A 21,701-nucleotide genomic window follows, 5' to 3' on the forward strand; every position below is an offset into this window, starting at 1 on the left:
AGTACAAAAAACCAACCATTTGTACACATATTTACAAATAATAATAAAAAGTGAGTGAGTACATTTCAACATTATACCAGTGGTCTGATTGATGCCACAATGGAGCAAATCGAGCAAAGACTGATAAGTTCGCTGCAATTTCCAGTGTGTGGGGATCATTGGTCACCAACTGCATCACGTGCTACAACCCTGGTCTACATATCACCGTTGATGAACAGCTTTTCCCATCAAAGACTCGGTGCTGTTTCCTGCAGTATATTGCAAGTAAACCGGACAAGTTTGGGATCAAGTTTTGGGTGGCCTGCGACCTAAAATCCAAGTACATTTGCAATGTCTTCCCATATCTTGGCAAGGACCCCAATCGTCCCACTGGGGAGAGACTTTCTGAAAATGTAGTAATGAGGCTGATGGAACCATTCCTAGACAAGGGCAGAAATGTTACCACGGACAGTTTTTTCACATCGCTTTCACTTGCGCAAAAACTTCTTAGACTGAAAACCACCATCCTCGGCACAGTCAACAAGATTCGCAGGGAAATTCCTCAATCCACTAGTGGATTGGCTAGTCATTCATATGTAAATGTGGTGGAGCTTGCAAGAGAGTTGGCTCACTGTCATGTAGCTGAGAAGAAGGCAAGAAAAGAACAGTTGCTTCGGACACAACCCTCCACACCTAGTCCTGGAAAAAGAGCCATGTGTCAGGTCAAACACAAATGCAAGAACAATCATGCCACTGTGCGATGTGTTCACTGCTACAGATACACATGTGGTAAATGCAGACTACAGATACCATGGCAGTGCCAGGATTGTGAGTGATTGCTGAAAATGTTGAAATGTACTCACTCACTTTTTATTATTATTTGTAAATATGTGTACAAATGGTTGGTTTTTTGTACTGTTTTTATCAATAAATCTCAGCAACAAAGGACCTACACCCATGTGTGTTGATTTCTCCCTAAGATGGCAAACTGGAACACTCCAAGTTGGTGACTTTTGGAGATTTATTTCCCTGGATGATTGAGAATGCATCAAGATGAAACACAAAAGGAAGTTCACAGCTTTTAGCAGCTCCCCCACTCCCCTCCCTCCAGAATTCCCAGCTAACAACCTAATTTACATATGAATGACTAGCCAATTTAGCTTCCACTTGGCTGAAGCTAAAGCCTAGCTAAAAGCCTACCAGCCATTTGGCTGGTGGTGGGTTTTAAAGGTAGAAAGGTAGAAGCCTGGGACTCCTAGTGTTAAAACTAAGAATTACCAGGGTCCCGGACCCTCTTAGGTACACTCTCAATAGGGCTTAAAAAGCTGGGATTCTCCACCAATTGCTCTTAGATCTGAAGAAGCTTCTCAGATGAGAAGTTTCAAGAAACTAAAAGAGGTCCAGATGCTTTTCTTTCCAAGCTCCTTAGACAATAATATATATGGTATTTTGATATATATATATATATATATATATATATATATATATATATATATATATATATATATATATATATATATATATATATATATATATATATATATATATATATCAAGGACCACTTGTATCTGCAGGGGAATGTTCAGCAGGGTACCCAGCCTACATCCCAACATCGTTTTGTATGCTCTAAAACCAATACTTCAGAGTCCGTTCCTAGGAGCAAAATAATTACCTACCTGGTCAAATAAAGCAAAACTAACCATTTATAAAGTAAAACATATATTTTATTTTATTTTTAAAGTATTGTTGAGTCGGTCACGCTACTTCTTTTCTTATCATATGCAAAGAGAGTTGGATGTAGACGTAAAAAACGCAAACTGTAAAATCAAAAGGGGGAAAATAAAAAAAACTACAAACGGCATCGCTGTCTCACGGCACTGCGCAGGTTAAATATTTCTCTCCGTATTCATCCTCACGTTTGATTGGTCGAGGAGGCGGAACTTCCGACAGCGCTGGCTTTGCATAAAGTGGCATAGTTCACCTCCTTAAAATTGGAAGAAAAGCCGAAGAACGACGCGTTACAAGTTATAAAACAGTAAGGAATCATTATAAGACAGGAGGACTTTGAATAGTGTGGGTATAAACTCTATTGTATCCATGTTTACGTCATATAATCAGCCACAAAGCGACATAATGTTGTGGCGCTGAAGCAGCTAGCCGGCCAACAGAGTCCTGTCTGTAGTTTGGGAAATGCAGTGTCGTGTTTGGGGAAGGCTCGTAAATTAGTAAATCGTAGTGGTTAAAAGGCAGGAAACAAAGTGATAGTACGACCTTACGGCTTTCATATTTATTTTCTTTGGCAAAACAAAAAAACGCACGCATATATATTATATGCATGATAGTGACTCGTATTTTACAAAGGTTTCAGTAGTGTATGGCAGCATTTTTAGACTTTTTCAACTCTGCGCATGTCTGTATAATGACCCACCTCTGACTCAGTGAAAAGAAAATATCCACATCACCGTTCACGACAAATATACCTCTATAGTAAAGGGTGAATTTGAATTTCAAAAAAGAAAAATATAACTTTGTGTGTAATGTCACGTGAGTCGGCACGGCTTTGATTATAGACTTGATATTATTACTTTCTTATAATATTCTTATAATATTAGAAAGTAGTATCACCGAGGTAGACCTGAGACATCAGCCGATTGGGTAACTAACAGGTGAAGTGCAAATCTATTTGTCATTTATAATACAAAACTTTCTGTTTCAACTCCTGCTTTTTAAGCTTTTCAGTTTCAGTTTTTTGTCTTGTTTGATAGTAATCTGAATATTATAAGAATAAAGTATAGTTTAGGAAAAAATATGTGTACTCGCATCCTTTTACTAGTAAGTGATTTGCCTTTATATTATCAGCACGTAATAAAGAAAAGTGAGCAAGAGACAAAGTGAATCTGGGAGTCATGTATTCATGGGAATCTTGAGATGAGACAGTCTATTCTTGAGTCAGCCCCAGTTCGGTTAGCGTGTAGGTCGCCCACGGGAAAAACCTGTCCGTCACGGGCCAACACAATGGGGGGGCTCACGTTCGTGCCTGTTGGCAGGGTGAAGTCCCTGTCCAGGCCTTTGCTTGTCTTTGGAAAGTAGGATTAAATGTGAACGGAAAAACAGAGTCTCCTCACAGGAAGGGTTTGGCCTGAGGATTCATCCCAAGTCCTTCGTATTGTTTGATTGCACAATATTGTGGTCAGAAATCATTACTGTTTTATTAAGGAGGTCCTGTGCTGCCCCTGAATTTCCCAAACTTATACTTTTGGTGACTGCATTTATATTTATTTTTTCCTCATAAACTCATGTCAGTTATATAGTAACTAAACCTCTGTGCCTTGTAAACGATAGAGTCAGCATAACAACACTTCTTGTTCATAATTTGGTGGAGTGGTCCACTTTTACAGTAACTTTTGGTGTTTTAAAACCAAGTATTTTATCTCAGATGTGCTCTTTGTGTTCTAGATTGTGATGGTTTTCAGACATGGACGACATAAACCTTCATTATCGCTTTCTAAACTGGAGGAGGCGAATACGAGAAATTCGTGAGGTGCGAGCTGTGCGTTACCGGGAGAGACTCAAAAGGATGTTGAGAGATGGTGACGTACTCAGGTAAAAGCAATGCCACTTTGGGAGATGGAAGAGAACCTTTCTACTGATTTGGCATCCGATTTCACTTAAGTGCTGATTATTACGGATCTCTTTGTAGGTATCATGGGAATTCAGATGAAGTTGGCTGCTTTGTGGCGGCCAGGCCACTGTCGAAAAGAAACCGCTATTTTGAAGTAAGTGCACCAACTTATGCGTTTACTTAAAACACCATTGTGATCATTTTTGTAACCTCGCTGATGTTTGTGTTTTCACTTGTCTTGCCTATTCTGCAACACAATGTACGTGTCCATAACCATGATATCTTGGATTGATTGCCACATTAAAGAACTGAAATTGGGACCAGCTATATGGTTTTAATGGCCACAGTTGGGAACCATTCTTGGGTGTATTCACATCAGGCATCATTTCATGGATTTCCCCTCTCGTCTGCTGTCATACACTCACACTACACCTAAAGAAACGGGTGTGTGTACGCTTCAATTTGTCTCAGAAACTTGCTCTCTCTCTCTCTAATTGACTTTTGAAAGTGGTCACACACTGTCCTCTCACCTTACCTGTACATCTGTTAATTAGAAATTAACAAGCTCTTTGTAATAAAACTATTATTCCCATGCTCATACACTAATTCCCTGCCAACTGAACTGTACCTGTGCCCAGTTTTTCTCACACTCACACTGATCTTAGGGGGGTTAAACATGCTCAGGCACAGTGTGGATTGCCTGCTGTGAGTTCACTCTTACTGCTGTGAGTTCACTCTTACTGTTGATTAGTTGATGATGTAATGTTGGAAAGTCCAACAAGTTTTCTGCCACCCTCTTCATTTCTGAGCTGGACTGTTTTCACTGTTTGTTTTTTTTAAATCGAAGACTTCTGTAGACTTTCTCTAGTGTAGGCTTCTCTCAGTTATGACCTCTGTGAATGGAGGTTTTCACATTTCACAAAACCCAATTGGGTATTGAACAAAAAATGTTTTAAATGTATTTTTACTGCGCTGTCATTGTAGTTCAGCGTTAATAAAAAAGCCGTGGGCCTGTTTCCACATGACAGTGCAATTTTAGAAGACTTGAATATATTATGTGTTCATTCCGTAGTATGCAGTTTAATTGATGTGGAAGTTACGTTCAAGTAATGAAAGTGATTGTGCACAGAAGAACTTCTTTTGTGTGGTGTTAAGGAACAGAAATGGTGGTCCCGTCTGAGCCTGAAAGTAACTGAATCTAATCATCAGGCACTTGTAAAATATTCAGCAGTATATTTAAAACTCTCAGTATTCATACAGAGTCTGTCTGTGTTCAGGCCACTCAATCAATATGAATGCACAAAAATACATTGACAACAGTACAAATTAATAATAATTTCTGTTTAATTTTTAATTGTTTCGATTTGGTTGTTGCTACAGTAATTTATTCTTATTTTTTCAAATATGTAAAAAAAAAAGTAAAAAATATTCTCCTCTCCTCTTCCATGCTTTGCACCTGTTGTTGGACTGTTAGCGCCAGAGGGAGTTTACAGCCAGCAAGGCTTTCTCTCACTCACTATATAGTAACATGCAGTGTTTCTGGGAATGCAAGAAGTTATCAGCACATTTTATAAACTGCTCATTTATACACTGAGCCTACAACTGCACAATTGTGTAATTGTACACATTAAACAAAGAGTAGCTAGAAGAAATAAAACCTTGTAATTGTCATAGGATTTTATTAAGTATTACTTACATACAGTATGAGGTTGCCTGTGATTGTAATCTGATAGCTTTATTGTAAATAGTGTAGTCATGTGGCTAGGTGCTTTACCAGGTATCGACTCTCTCAAGTGTTAATGCTACAAGATGACACTAAAAGCTCAAAGCACAATGATGCAGAGTTTCAACAATGAGTCGTTTTTTAATATATATATATGAAAAGATTATGAGTTCACGAGTGACGCATGAACTGTTAAACAGAATAGACAGACTCCTAAAGGTGAGAAAAAATTGATTATCAATTGTGTGTTATTATGAGTGTAAAGGTGAGGCTGTGTTTTACCCATCGGTTAGCGTTAGATTCCTACCATCACCTATTGTCTGGGTAGTGACTGAAAGAATGAGGTTATGGATATTAGCAGCGGGAATGAGTTCCCTTTAAGGGTGGCTGGACTGTATAGAGTTTCTATAGCTTCTATGAGGAGCTTGGTCGTTGGTCACCATGAGTGGCTTGGAGTAGGATGTCTCTTAGGTGAGGTGTTTCGAGCACAACCTACTGGAAGGAGCCCACAGTGCAGTCTGAGGACTCGCTGACGAGATTATATCTCTTTGCCTGCTTGGGAACACCTATGGGTGTCCCCACCCGGATGAGCTGGAAGACATGGCTGGGGAAAGGGAAATCTGGGCTTCTCTGTTTATAATGCTGTCCCCACAACCCGAACCCAGAAAATCAGCAGAAGATAGATAGACGATTGGATGGATGATTCATTTTGGTGGTTGTCAAAGGATCAAACATCCACAGTCACTGTGTGGCTGAAAAATACAAACATTAATTTCTTGTACATTTAATTTTGAAACTGTGTAATAGGAAGTTCAGTCTTGGCACTCCCTCTTTATTTTGTGTGACACAAGAAGACTTGGCAGGTCCCTTTCGTTTTTGGAGTCATGATGAGAGATGAATCATGAAACTTCATGGAAAAATGATGCCTTTGAGAAACGAAGATGTTTCAGCTTGCAGTGGTGATTTGTGGAATCACTTGGCAGGTTTTTCCTTTGTTTTGTTTTTTTACATTCTGTGCTGTTGAAGCCAAATTCTCAAAGTCATACCTGCATGTTTTTGAAACAACACTGTACATATTTCCAGTAGCTGTAATTTTCAGCCACAGCTCATTCAGTTTACCAGGTTTCACTTGAGGATTCATTTTTTCTTTTGAACCTATGTTTTTGAATCAAGGGAGGACCTTGAAAGATCCCATGGTTCAAAATATTTGTTCTTGAAGCTTCAGTACATGATAGCAATCACATTTAATCATAATTCATGCTACAAAGAAGAAAACGCACTTTATCTAAAGGTAGCTAGTGTCATTTCATTTAATTAAAAAACTGATTTTTTTAATTATTGTGAGTATTCTAGAAAAATATTTGCAAAATCAAACTTCACATTTCTAGCAAATGATTGTCAATTTTGCCAGCTAACTACGTAGGCTAGTATTTGCCATCTTCAGCATGCAGTTTTTTAAGGATATGTTTGTTTACTCGAAGGCTACAAAATGCCTCTTTCTTCGTAGGGCTGCCAGATTTTACTGTCAGCATCAATAGATTCTGATTCTGATCGTTTACTTGAAAACTTCTTTAATCAGCACCAGCAAAAGTACCCAGTTGGGTCTCCATTATACTTGTTTTGTAATTTAAAAAAAGAAAAACAGATACTCAGTGTTTAAGTTTCGGTGGTAACTTTTGAGCTGTTGAGTCTGATGATTCAGTCACTTAATCCCTGACAAATCAGTTCATAGTTCAAATAGTCACAGCTCATTTCAAGTCATGCACCCTGTATTTATTTTACATTTTCTGGTAATCTACATACTGTACAACATAAAAATCCCAGGACAGTGAATGTATCAGAATCTGCCATGTTCAAACTTGCCAACACACACACATCCTGCTTGCTCTGACGTAGAGTGAAAAAGTAACCAGCCCTCAAGACTGATACTTTCATGTGCTTCACCCTAGTGACTCACTCCCATACAGGGAGTTACCTTGGAGGAGGAAGAAGAATACAATTTGCACAAATGGGCTTTTCAACTAATTAATGATTAAGTGGATGCTAATTGTTGGCCTGATTGCAGATTTTAGGGTTCACCCACATGTTTTCCAGTAGAACAAAAAAAGAAATAAATATTGCTTCTTACTCTCAGGAGATGAGTGCTGAGGTCATCGGAAAAACTTAAAAAGTTTCCTTTTCTCTTTGCCCTGGATTTGCCAGCAGTGCTTCAGTTGCATTGTGTCCTTTAAGAGTTCCCCGGGGATGATGACATATGGTCACCATTTAGTTATCATAACAGTGGTGCAGCCCAGCTCGTTACTTAAGAGTATTCACTTTGAACCATCGTGTGGGGTTGTACAAAGATCTGGGATCAAGTTGGTTTGGAAACGTTATGAAGTGAAAAGACGAAGAGTGCAAGTCCAAAAGAAAACATGTAACAGCATGTAAAAAATCTGCAGTAGAGGCAAACAAACCTGCAGGACCCTAGCAGTTGGTTTTTCAGATCAGTTTCTGTGCTGTGATAAAATACTTAAAAACTCTTAACTAGTAGGTAAAACCACGTTGAATAAAATGTATTAATAACAACAGGATATACATGATCAGATATCCATCAGCATTTGTTTTAGTGCTGTTCTTTACTTTATGACTCAATAAGGACTCATAAACAAAAGATGTTTATGTTGGCGCAAAAGTACTAACGTTCCATTAGAACCAGGTTCATATTGGTTCTAAATACAATATTTTACATGTATTATATTATACAAATATTAACATGCTAAACATGCTAGTCATTAACATCTCTTTTAGTCATCAGCATTATAATACATTATGCAAGAATTAGCTTAAATCCTGGTTATTTCTGAACATGTGTCTTTTTCTTAGTGATTAAATTGGCCTTGTCCTCCAACTGCCACCATAAGACAAGATATGCATATTCATCCTTTAACCTCCCTGCTTGGTCTCATACTGCAGCTCTTCTAAACACTGTCTCACTTTTTTTTATAAAAGCATCTTTACATTTCAAAGTATAATAACTTTGTTTCTATATCACATTTGAAAATGGAATTGAAAATTCAAAAGGCAAAAAAAGACAAAACTAAAAAATATAAGTCACATTTAAGATAAAGTTTAAAGATAAGAACATAGGACACAAAAATGCAAAGCTCAACAAGTTAATATGAAATATAGTACAAGATGAGTAATGATAATAATTCTCAGTTAAAAAAAGACAAGATCATTGTGTTGCAGGAAGCAGTTTAACAAAAGTCACTGATTCTGTTGCAGGTTGTTTCAAAGCTTTTGGATTTAGGAGCAGCTAGAAGGACCACACACTTTCTTCATATTGCCATTAAAAAGTGATTTTAATAGATGGTAAAAGTGCTTTTGGTCTTTTCAGGTGACTATAATCGAAACAGGAGTGAGGGGAATGATTGCTGTCGGTTTGGTGCCTCAGTTTTACAAACTGGATCATCAACCAGGCTGGCTACCAAATTCTGTGGCTTTCCATGCTGATGATGGCAAGTATGTGACAATTATTTTCTTTACAGTTACATTCATGATATGGATATGCTCCACATTAAAGCACTTTTAGCAGTGTGTGCTCATGTGTCAGTCATGATTGAGGAACCAGAAACATAGCACTTTCGTTTGAATACTTTTGGGAACAGCCTGAAGGAGCAGAATAAAATGCTTTCAGCAACTGGACGAAGAATAGTCGATCTGTACATCAGGATTTATTGAGCAGGTGTGGTTATGTACTTTGTGAAGGTTTCCTGTATGTTCCCTTCAAAAGAATGAAGTGCAAAGTGATGAAAACTTACCAAGGGCACACTGACCTGGAACTGAAAGCCATCAGCTGTACACAAGCATGTTTTAGTTTTTTTGGATCATTAGTTTTCAGTTTTATATCGTGTGTTTTTGTTTGAGCTTTGACAGTAAATGATTGGAAAGAGAAAGAGAGCGAGACATAGATTATGACAGCGGTCCCCAACCTTTTTTGCGCCACGGACCGGTTTATGCTCGACAATATTTTCACGGACCGGCCTTTAAGGTGTCGCGGATAAATACAACAAAATAAAACTATTACCGGTACCGAAAAAAATAAAATTTATTCATAACACACGTGAAAAGACCCAGGAAAACAGAGTAAACGATAAAAACGATAACAAAATAATGCTGAAAACCGATAAAAACCCTGAAAACTATACATTTCACACCTGAGCCTCAACGCTCACGGCCTGGTACCAAACGACTCACGGACCGGTACTGGTCCGAGGCCCGGGGGTTGGGGACCGCTGGATTATGACACAACTTCTTACTTTTACAGTTGCACATAATGCAGTACCTTAGATCCTTAGATCAATGACTTAAGGCGTTTTCATCTGATTTTTTTTATTTTTTTGTAAAGATAGAAACAGTGACTGTAGCGAGGTAAATGGCCTCTCCTTTTTGTCTCTCTGCAGGCTGTATAATGGCAACACTGTAGGACAGCAGTTTGGTCCAAAATGCTGCAGAGGTGACAGAATCGGTTGTGGAATATCACTAGATGGTGAAGATGGACAGTTAACAGTGTTTTTCACCAAGAATGGTCACGAAGTAAGTAGTGCACCCCATAAGTGCCTTTGTATCACTTTACACAGATTTCATATATTCTCGCTGCTAATCTCTTAAAAACTGTCTGATTGTGTGCTCAGGTTGGCAATGTGGAGATCCCAGCATCTCCCGATGGTCTCTACCCTGCAGTGGGGATGCACTCTTTAGGTGAAGAAGTGCTGCTGGACCTGAATGCTGAATGGGGAATGGAGGAGGATGATGGACAGATGATAGTTGACAGTCACGAAGAGGACTGGGCTCGTCTCCATGATGTCAAGGTCACTGGCACGGTAAGTCCTTTGGAACAGGTTGGCCTTGAGGATGTGATGCTAAATTGCCTAACATGAGCCACTTCACTGAGCAACAAAGCAGCGTAGATAATGAAAAATATCAGGTGGTGTGGAATAGAAAATGAACGGAGCTTCATATGTCTCTTGAGGATAGCAGCTTGGAGCTATATTGGCAGCTAATGGCATAATACACTAAAATAGTGTATAATAGACTGTCAGAGCTGTATTGTAAGTAATGTAGGAAAAAGAAAATGTAGATCAAACATACCGTGTTGTCTGGTTCTGCTGAACTGGATGTGGTAATCTTTTCAAACTGTCCATCATGTTATTGCTAAATCAGGAAGAATCATGACTCTAACCCTAACTAACCCTTGCGAGATCCAGCATGTTCAGACACCATCTGAGTCTTCTTAAAGTGATTTAAAGTAAGAGAATCAATTAAAAAATATAACATAATGTTATGTGGTGTAAGCCTTTATCTAAGTATTAATTAATTATCATGAATAGAGGCAAACAGGATAATATATAACTTTATAGCAGTACAGTAACTGTTTGTAACTATTACGATGGCTCAGTGGTTACCAAATAGTCACCTGGGCTTGTGCTGGTTTTCTCTAGGATCTCTGGTTTCTTCTGTCATCATAAAACAAGTTAATGCTCTTAACCCAGGACACTTTCACAAAACAGATTCTAAATCAAAAGACTTTCACTTTGTGGTTAAATACCGGCTCTAAACCTTTAAGAAGCTGTAGCAACTGGTGACAAATACTATACGTTTATGCCCATGTGGCTGGGTACAGCTAAACTATACTGTGCTATAAACCATTTATTCAGTGCATGTATATTCCTTTAAAAGAGGGCTTTGAATTAAAGAGTTAACATAAGAAATGTGCTCACATGTATAATATCATTGATGGAATTAGTGCATCATCACCCACATTACAACCAAAACGTTGATGTTGTGACAGAAATTGTGACTGCAATACTCAAGATTGTAAAGACAAGAAGTACTAAAGTGAAACAAAGCAATAGAAAAATAAGCAACATTTTCTCCAAGCTGTTCAATGACAACTCTGGCTTTCTACATTTGCCACCCCCCCCCCACCCCCCCCCCCACCCCCCCTTGACTGCTTGGCTGCAATGTTTTTGTTTGACTCAGCAGTTGATACACACAAAAACTGCACTCTTAGAGTAACCTCCATGCCACCCGCACATTTGTTTATCCATTATTTCTAAAAACATGGCCCTCTCCTGTGTAAGTGCAGGGCCTGCAAGCTGCAGCATGAACAGCCAGCCTGACCTTCAGGAACACAAGTTAAGGATAGCACTAGGATGCCAAAAGCACAACGAGTTTTAAAGTTCTTTTTTAATTTATTTAACCAGACAGGTCTTTAAGAAAAAAAATGTTATGGTCCTTTGGCAAAAGGCTAAGCCTCTTGAGGATTTCACACACAGCATTGCAAGGATTCATCGTTTTGATTATGCATCCTAGCTCTATAGCAATACTTTTTAGCTTTATAGAGTCTGACTATAATATATGTTTGTGAACTTCTCTTACACAATCAATAGTTGAGCAATCAGAATCAGCACACAGGCACAGCTTAGGTCCCTAAATATTCTTATCTATATCAGATGTTATCAAAGAGCCTAGCAACCATCTGTCAGTGTGATAAAGTGACCCATTTGTAGCATTTATGTACTTACAACACCTTCTAAAAGCATCATATCATTTTTATTTAGTGACAGTAATTTCTCATTTTAGCCACAAAAATCAAAATATGAACAATATCTTGCGATGTCTTCATGTTGCTTAGCAAATACCTAAATGGGTTAACATGCGCATGCATTAGTCAGACTAACTATAAAAGACTGAGATGATCAACCTTTATCTTAAATTAAAGCCATTCTATGTGAATCTCCATATACAGATGGGCAGTTATCAAGCTTCCCTAGTGCTGCAGTTACATTATGTTTAAGCACATGGCATTATCTCAGAATCGAGTAACTAAAGTCCTGCCAGATTTCCAACGTAACTTCTGTTCTGCTAATCTCAAAAACACAGTGAGGTCCGTATGTTTTTTAAACAAAGGCACAATGTTGGTGCAGACATTTAGATTTGATTCAACAAAAGTTGAATGGCTGTGTGTGGGCACGCAGACAGACATCCGCTGTGGCACATGTCTGTCTGCTGCTGGGTCTTGCTTTTGCTTTACTGCAGTAGGTATGGAGTTGTTGGTATTATGTGTCACGTTAGTATCATTCTGTTACTCACTTTATTTTGTTGCTACTGACAACAGCAACAGTGGATCATTGCCAGTGGTATCAGTAAGAACGCCGCAGGACTTTTAAGATTGTATTCAATCAGAACTAATTCCTCAGATGTTTGGGTTTCTTTATCTACTTGAATCTCATTTTCGTTTTTCACAACAATATTATATCATCAAGTTCAATATTGTCATGAGCTGAAATCGGCACAGGTATTTATAGGTTACTGAATGATTAACTAGCAGCTGTAATCCAGATGATAGCTGTGAGGGGAAAAAAAAGAAGAACAAAAAAAATTCAACTTCTCCAGAACTTAATCAGGGGTAAATACTGATTTAACAAATAATAAATTAGATAAGATTTAAAAATGCAAAATGGCATCATAATAAAAATTTAATCCCACTTGTTCGTTGTGACAAAAAAAAAAAGGAGTTCACTGGGTAACTGTTTTATTTTTAATGAGATTTTAGGCAGAGCACTTCTGGCTTTTTTAACTAATGAAGGTATCTTCAGATGGTCATATTATGTGCACATGTCCTCATCTGCTCTGATGACATTTGATGTTTCGTACCCAGACAGTTAAATGCAGAGATGACAAATTAATTTCTGTCATAGAAAGAAAGATACGCACAGCGTTGCAGCCTGGGTTTTACCAGCGACAACCGAAGCGTTAAGTTTTCAGCTCGTCCATCAGCCAGCTCTGAATACCCTTTGGGAATTTCATGAAGTTTGGTATAGATGTTCACTTGGCCTCAGTAATTCTAACAAAATTTCCAAGATAAAATAAGTGGTAGTGTTTCATATCCAAAAGGTCAAAGGTCTTAGATATGGATATGAACTTTAGCTTGACTGGTTCGTGTAACACTGGTTTCTTCTTGCATTAATGTTAGATGGAAACATGCTCTCTCTTTAGCGAATGTTTATAGCAACCTGAAACAGAAGCTGTAATCAAGCTGGTGCAGAATCAGACATGCTTGCACTAGCAGTCAAATATAATGTAGTGGTTATAATCATTCGGATAAACTTTCTTTCTCCAGTTTTGTCTTTTAAGCTGTCAGAGTTACACATGCAATTTGACTGACCACCCACTTGACTAAAGCAACGCTGTTTAAATTCAACTATTGGAGAAATTATTTTGGAACGTCTCAGTAATCTCTGTAGGCTTCCAAAGCTTTTGCAATAAATTCTGAAAGTAGTGATTCATGTAAAGGTAGGTCCATGTTTTTGGACAGTAACACGTTTTTGTTATGTAATTTTGGTCTTTGTAACAAACAACTGTTATAAACAAAACAACCAAGATGTTGTGAAGTGCAGATTTTCAGATTTAATTCAAGGGGTTTAGCAAAAATGTGGCATTAACCATACCATTTTCTACATGGTCCCTCATTTACAGAGGCACAAAAGTAATTGGACTGATAAACCGTTTTATGGCCGGGTGAAGTCTGTTCACTCAATATTCAAAATATATAACGCAGATGAATTTGCATTTTGTATCTGTTCTCTGAAATTCTCAATACAAGGTCCAGGGACATGGCAGCACAAGTGAGGGAGACCATTGTTGGGTTGAAAATCCAAAATAGATGGCAGAGAAATGGGAAAAAAAACTTCAGGAGAGGCCAAAATCAACAGTACATTCTTAAAAAGAAGGAATGACCAGCTCAGCAACACCAGAAAGCCTGAAAGGCCACCAAAGATAACTAAAGTACATGATGACAGAATTATATCCATGTTTAAGAAAAACAACAACAACATCTAGCCAAGTGAAGAACACTTTCGAGGACGTAAGTCTACAGTCAGGAGACACTTGAATGTAAATAGAGAGGGTTTATTGATGATCTGACTGCTGATAGAAGTAAAAGGATCAATTCTGAAGGATACGGATAATGACCATACTGCAGAAGTAACCCAAAAGTTTCATAAGGCAAAGAAATGTATTAACTTAATGCAGAGACAACAAGCAGCAACTGGAGGCGGCTGCAGTTCAGGCCTGGCAGAGCATTTCAAGAAAGGAAACGGCATTTGGTCCATGGCTTCTAGACTTCTGGCAGTCCAAGACTGCAAAGAGGTTTCATCCTCGAAAAAAAAATCCTTGTATTCATAATTGTGTTGCTTTGATATGCTAAATTAATATTTATCATCTTAAAGTGAGGGACTGTGTATTAAAATGGCTGTTTCCCAAACAGCCATTCAACTTTTGTTGAATCAAATCTAAATGTCTGCACCAACATTGTGCCTTTGTTTAAAAAACATATGGACCTCACTGTGTTTTTGAGATTAGCAGAACAGAAGTTACGTTGGAAATCTGGCAGGACTTTAGTTACTCGATTCTGAGATAATGCCATGTGCTTAAACATAATGTAACTGCAGCACTAGGGAAGCTTGATAATGTAACTCGCCTCTAGTCAGCTGTAGCACCAAATCCTGAATGTGGTGAATTGACAGAAATTGTGTTTAGGTGCTTGGGGATTTATGTATAAGAGTGAAATACAACTTCATGTTTATTTTATCCTTTAAAATTACCTATAGACACATTTTTCATATTTAAAGGTATAAAGTACCTTGCTACCTAATCAGATTCATCTTGATACTGTTTTCAAAGTAATGTCTGCATGTAATATTATATGACTTCTCCTACTAGCTGTGCATGTTTAACATGTCTGATGGGTCATGTCTGCAGCTGCTGGAGTACGTAGGGAAAGGGAAGAGCATCGTGGATGTGGGCTTGGCTCAAGCCCGTCGGCCTCTGAACACACGCTTCCACTACTATGAGCTGGAGATCACAGATGCTGGAGAGAAGTGTTATATTGCACTGGGGCTGGCACGCAGGGTAAGAGGCTCCTCGTTACAGTCATCACGATAATGATCACATGTCACTGACATTGATACAAGGGTTAATTTACTATACACACACCGTGGTTACCTGTCAGTAAAGAAAACTTCTCTTTGCCCCTCTAACACCTCGTCATCGCTCTCCCTCATTTGCCCCACTGCTCTCACTGTTTCCAGTCTAAGTGATGGATGACCGAAAGAGGAAAAGCTAACAACAGAATAAATATTGTCTCATTTTACCGCTACATCTGGTTTTCCATAGAAGGTTGTTCCATATGCATGCTAACATGTTTACTGACTGCCCTCCTGAATAGGAAAGTTAGTCCTACTTCTTCTATATTTCCAAATAGTCAATCATTGTAGATTAGCAAAAAATGATTGCACAAGTTCCTCTGGCTTATCTATCTATCTATCTATCTATCTATCTATCTATCCATCCATCCATCCATCCATCCATCCATCCATCCATCCATCCATCCATCCATCCATCCATCCATCCATCCATCCATCCATCCATCCATCCATCCATCCATCCATCCAGGATCATTTATGTGGAGTAAATCCTACATAAGTGGAAAATGATGTCCTGTGTTTTGAAACTAAATTAGATCTGTTAAATATTTACACATCAGAGATAAAACAAACTGCCTCTGGCCTCATGTGAACTCTGTGCACATCCTGTTTAATACAAATAAAACACTGTAATAATTGCTCAGGCTGCAGCGATTGCATCATTTGAATGAGCGATATGAAATGAAGTTTGGCTCAGATGTCGTTGTTCTCCGCCAGCTCGCTCGTGCTCGCTGTTCTTAGTTATTGGACGCTAATTGATTGAGCGTCACTCTTCATAATCGCACCACTGCTTTGCCAGCTGGGATAGTGCTCTCAGCTTGGGAGGTAATGGATTGCTGTTGCAGACACCCTTGACATTAAGCTCCCCCTCACTCCTCTGCTGTTAGTTACTGTGTGTGGGCACGCCGTGCCCTCGGGTCAGACGTCGTGGAGAATAGAGCTCTGTCATTGTGCTGATTGTTTTCCAGGAATTGTTTTTCTCAGTGTGTCTGCGGTTTTAGTGGAGCATTATAAATCCATCAAACGGTCATTCCTGAGGTTAAGTTCCATCCCCCGTCATCTCCTGCGAGATGCATCAGTCTGCTGATGGGAAGTATTACCTCTTGCTGCAAAAATCAAAACAAGGGTCTCTCTTTCTCTCTCTCTCTCTCTCTCTCTCTATCTCAAGGTAACAAATGCTTAAGTTACTAGTTGCTCAATCATTGCTTATGTTGGATAAAGGAACACTTGTTTATAGTGCATTCCTTTTGGTGTCACTGTCTGCTATTTACTTGCTTGTGGTATTGTTCCAGTCTTATCTTCTTCACTGCAACGTGCGATTTCTCTACCTGTGACTGTGCACACAATCACTCCAGTGCTCTGTGTACGTGGCTTTGTGCGGATACTTTAACCACCTAAATTTAGGCTAAACATAGACCTATAAAATCAGCGTCAGGCAGGTTTTATTTCAGGTAAAAGAATCCCTCGCAGCTTTGAATAATTGTAAACAGTACAAGAGTTCTGCTGGGCATCTCTGAACAGCACCTTTAGGACGTCTATTATGTCTAAAAAAGTCATGATAAGCATCCCATCTTAGAGAAATAAATGTATATAATAAAACAATCAGCCTAGCAGTAATTTATTCCATCATCAGCCACAGCTAATTTCTTTTTTGATTTTCAGGACTATCCAAAAAACAGACATCCGGGTTGGAGCAGAGGGTCCATAGCTTATCATGCAGGTGAGAGTGCTCAGTCTGATCCTGATGGTGGATGATTAGGTGTCACTGTCTGAACTCCAATCAAGCCCATGTTTGAGTCCCATTGTCACAATGTTTTTTGTAGTGGACACAATCATTGTGTTGCCATCAGTGACACAGAAAATGGCACCAAACAAATGTTTCCAGCGATCTTAAAAAGGGCTGAATGGTTATTATTCCTGATCATTGCTTTAAGTTGTATTAACGTAATGTTTCTGATTGATTCCTGAGTAGCTCTATTTTACTCCCAGCACTTGGAAAAAGATGTAAACTTCAGAGTGATATTTTTTCAGTGTAAATGGTGCATGGTCTCCCTTATGTCTATGTCTGTTTCCTCTGGTTGCTCTGATTTCCTCCCACAGTCTAAATCATGCAGATCAGGTCAAATGGAAACTCTAAATTGCTTGCTGGAGTGGCCGTGTGTTTGTCCAGAATCACTTCTTTGGAAAATGAACGATGGATATTTCTTTACACTGTTCACTGTTACATGTTGGCAGATGAGAGATGTTGTTTTATATCTTGATATCGGCATTTGTTTCTTTATTATGTAATACTCCTGTTAATGTGGAATAAAGTTGTAATCAGATCCCTTGTTGTTCTTCATAGATGATGGGAAGTTGTTCCACGGCAGTGGGGTCGGGGACCCGTTTGGGCCGCGTTGCCTTGAAGGGGACATCATGGGCTGCGGCATCATGTTTCCGCGTGACTTCAGCATTGATGGCGGAGGTGAACGTGTTTATATTGTTCGCACGTTTTTCAAAGTGCCTTCACACGTGCAGCCTCTGACTTGCTTTCTTACTGGGTACTTTCAGATGAGATCGACGACTGGGACTTCGATGGGGTTGCTAAGCCCTTTGAGGTTCACAATGATTTGTATGCAAACAATGAAGATGAGGATGAGGATGAGGGAGAAGGTTTAGAGGGGAGGAAGGTCATGGTGAGATCCTTTCACAGTGTGAAAATTCGAATCATTTCTTTACGTTTTGATAGGAAAATGGGAAACAGGTGCAGCAGTTTATTAAAACAATAAAGCCATAAATGAATTTACAGTATATAAGGAAAAAACAGAATTTATACAGTTTTGATGAGTTTGAAAGTCAGTATTTGGTATGATCCCCTTTTACTGCACTCTTTCTTATCACAGTGTGATAAGATGGCAGTGTGTTTGGGATCATTATCATGCTGAAAAATGATCTGGATTCATCACTCCTTCAGACCTGTTGCCACCGATTTTCAGTCCAGTTCTTGTGTAATTTGGCATACCCCAGCCTTTTCCCTTCCTTAAGAATGGCTTCTTGACAGCGACCCTTCCACTGAGACTGTTTCTGTTGAGGTTTCAGTGAACAGTAGATGGATCAGTTGAAGGGTCAGATGCATCTCTCAGGTCCTGTGTCAGGTCTTTACTGGATTTTTTCCTCCTATTTCTTAAGGATTTGACTTTCATACACTGGTCATCTGCTGTAGATATTTTTTAGACCTGCTATTTCCTTTTTAATCCTCTACAATCTGCTCATTTTTTTAAGTAAACACTACACACAGTGCATATGCCACGTTTTCAGCTAATGGCACTTTGGGAACACCACTGTAGGTACAAAAATGCAAATATACAATTTTATGTCTGTTAGACTGTGTTATCTTTGGCATTTTTATGTAGATTCAACTAAAATGGGAGCAAAAGTTGTGTTTTTGTGAGAGTTTTCTTGTGCAAAAGGATACCATTTGAAACTATTTATTTTCTAAGCTATCTGTTATGTGTAGGCACAACCCTGGTTCATCCCTTGAGTTAGGGTCACTTTTTTATTGCTTGAACTTGTCTGAAAATGGTGAGGTGCGAGGACTAGAGTGAATAAGAGTAGAAAAAGAAAAACTTTGAAAGACTCTGGAAAGCCTGGAGAGCACTTTAAGAAACTGCAGTAAAGTCTGGCTCATATGGAAGCAAAATATAAAAAAATAAGGGGTGGCTCAAAACTTTTGCACAGTACTGTATATGCCATCTTCCCAGCAGATAGTCTTAATATATTTTCTTTGTTGTTCAGGTGTTCTTCACCCGGAATGGAAAAGTGGTGGGCCGGAGGGAAGTGGCCTTACCTGTAGGAGGCTTCTATCCTACCATTGGCATGATGAGCACTGGGGAGAAGGTCAGAGTGGACCTGCACCCCCTCAGTGGATGAGCAGGGTGGAGGAAATGAGAGCTGAATGGTGAGATTAGAGCAAGGACAAGGGAATGAGCTTGTGTGCATTTTGGAGATCCGATGGTAAAAATCAACAAATTCCAGAATGTTCCCGGAAAAGTCATTCCAGTGTAGAAGCTGAGTGTGGCTCCCTCGTGCTGGAAGAATAAGTTAATATGCTGGCAAAAACTTTTATAAGAATTATGAGTTAATATTAAATATGTGCCTAAAAAATAGCTTTTTTAAAAATTGTATATCTTAAAAAATTGTTAAAATAATCTGAGATTTTTTAAGAATATGGAGTAATGCTGTAGCAATAATACATAAACATCTTAAAGTTAAAAAAGGGCATAAAATGTCAAAAAGAGGCTCAACAGAATAATGAATGTGAAAGTCCAGAAAGAGCATGAGCTAACAAATGAACCCTATTACTTATCAGCAATAATGCATGTCAGCAAATGGCACTCTCACAGCCTGCAGCCATCCTGAGTTTATCCTCACAGCTCTGCTGCTTCTTCCTACTTACAGTGAATTACTGACACTCAGTGGTGAGAGTCGTAGTTTAGAAAGAAAATCCTCAGAAAGTCTTCCAAAGAAACAGCTGTGCACTAAATGAACAGTGAGTTTACAGGAAAAACTAGCTGCTCCATTCCTTGTAGGTATGTGTGCTTGTTCTGACATGGAGGCATTACAGCCTATTTTGTGGAAACGGTTCAAGCCACATGCTTTGACAGTTATGAGATAATTAAATTTAATAGCAATTTGTTGAAATTACATCAAAACTGTTTAATGGCCTTTAATTGCTGTGTTTTTGAAAGCTGTTTAAATAAGCAGAAATTTTCTGTAACTCTCTGTGCTGTTTACCTTTTTTGAAAATCTGCTATGATTAAAATCAAAACCATGTGAGAGGAAGAAGCTCAAATAGATTTGGGTGACAGTATGAGGTTCATAGTCCTGTTTATTCACTTCCCTTGAATGCTTGAGTGCTTGGTGTCAAAGTGTAACTACATACATGTTCTTTACTTTTTTCCATCAACCAACCAAGAAAATCACAGATGTTTATATCAATGAAAAGAAATGCCAAACTCATTGGAGACTTCTGATGTTTTCAGGGGGGAAAAAAATTATGTAATCCTCATATTGAGTGTGTTTTCTATGGATCATCATTAAGTGTTTTAGAAATGCATATCAAATGTCTCCAAAGGAAAACTCTGAAGAGCAATTCTCAGTTATCAAACTCTGTCAGGGCAAGAATTAAGGCCTTATATTTGCATAAAGTGAATTTCTCACTAGTTGGACTGTTGGCCTATAGATCTGAATGTGTAAAAAGAAGCCATACTGTAATACTACTTGCTGCTCTCAGGTATATTTGAAAATCAAATTTGAAAATGATATGTTGTCTTTTTTTTCTGCAGTGATGTTATCTTGGGCTGTACTTTGAATTCAGCCAAACGTTTTCATGTTCACCCTTTTTTTTCTTGCGTCACATTATTTTCCACTATAATCTATTACAAAAGTCTTTTGTTAAGAAATCTCTACATTTCCTCTGCCGATAGTTAAGTTGTAGCAGAAGACGGTGCATTTGTGTTACAGGTTGTGAGATGTTCATAAAAATATGGCAGTGGGTCTTCATTTGCTGATAACGCCACCATTTAAAGTTTTTAATTTTATGTCCAGTTCTGTAAATTAGGTCTTTTTATCAGCTGCAGTTGCACCGTCAATCAGTGAAGTCAAAACACCTTACAGTAGAATATTGATCACATTTAGATATCAAACAAGTGCCTCCATGCGGGTGTTGGAATTGATTCATGTAGATGTTTTTAGGCAGAAACTTCTTATGGATCTTGTGCATCCCAGATGTTTTTGTTTCTTTTTGGTCAGCAAATATTTAATTATGCTCCATTGCTGCTACTTGTGTGCTGACATAACGTTTAGCATACTGTCACATCAGCCTGTACTGTAAACCATTTTGGTGACCATGTCTAGCAGGAGCTGTTGCAACAGACCTATCCTGCCCTCACATCCCTTCTTATATATGTTCTTCTTTCATATCAAATTCACTTTTTTGTATTTTCTTGTCGTCTCTTAAAGCAATCAGATAAATATGCCAAAAATGTTAATAAAATATTTAAAGTCATCACACTACTGACTACATTCTTCTCTTTCCTCTTCCCTTCAGGTTTAATTTTAATGAGCATTCTGGCTGCTAACTTTAAATCTTAAGACTAACTTCACTTTTTTAATGCCAGCAAAAAAAAGTTGTTTCTTCATGTAGATGAAATGTTTGTCTGGTTTAAAAAAAATTTATTCAGCTTTTTTTTTTTTTTTTTTTTTTTTTTTTTTTTTTTTTTTTTTTTAAATGGAGATCATATTAATAGGTTTTTCAGATAAGCACAACATTTACGGGATGATTAAGGTAAATATCTTTCTAAGCACA

General features: G+C 38.3%; 1 protein-coding gene across 3 annotated transcripts; it reads left to right on the top strand.

The window, feature by feature from the left end:
* Positions 1–1,567: 1,567 nt before the first annotated feature.
* On the top strand, positions 1,568–21,406 carry LOC146669789 (SPRY domain-containing protein 3-like). Of its 3 annotated transcripts, none has more exons than XM_085406361.1 (11): positions 1,589–2,052; positions 3,436–3,582; positions 3,680–3,755; positions 8,704–8,828; positions 9,770–9,902; positions 10,001–10,189; positions 15,132–15,281; positions 17,018–17,075; positions 17,700–17,819; positions 17,906–18,030; positions 19,130–21,406. In XM_085406361.1, the coding sequence occupies exons 2-11, from the start codon at positions 3,455–3,457 to the stop codon at positions 19,262–19,264; spliced, it is 1,239 nt and encodes a 412-aa protein (XP_085262487.1). In that variant the 5' UTR covers positions 1,589–2,052; positions 3,436–3,454; the 3' UTR covers positions 19,265–21,406. The 3 variants fall into 3 exon arrangements, with proteins under 3 accessions (XP_085262488.1, XP_085262487.1, XP_085262486.1); XM_085406360.1 differs by having other exon boundaries at positions 1,593–2,014; XM_085406362.1 differs by lacking the exon at positions 15,132–15,281 and having other exon boundaries at positions 1,568–2,014.
* Positions 21,407–21,701: the final 295 nt, after the last annotated feature.

This window comes from Rhamphochromis longiceps, linkage group LG5 (genome assembly GCF_057381845.1).
Source record: "Rhamphochromis longiceps isolate RC_006_pf linkage group LG5, R_longiceps_female_GT1.1, whole genome shotgun sequence".
NCBI lineage: Eukaryota > Metazoa > Chordata > Actinopteri > Cichliformes > Cichlidae > Rhamphochromis > Rhamphochromis longiceps.

Excerpts from the sequence above, each read along its gene's own strand:
- LOC146669789 (XM_085406361.1), top strand. The coding sequence starts at position 3,455 with ATGGACGACATAAACCTTCATTATCGCTTTCTAAACTGGAGGAGGCGA. Across the intron at positions 3,756-8,703 it reads AAAGAAACCGCTATTTTGAA|GTGACTATAATCGAAACAGG; the intron begins GTAAGTGCACCA and ends TGGTCTTTTCAG. Across the intron at positions 8,829-9,769 it reads TTCCATGCTGATGATGGCAA|GCTGTATAATGGCAACACTG; the intron begins GTATGTGACAAT and ends GTCTCTCTGCAG.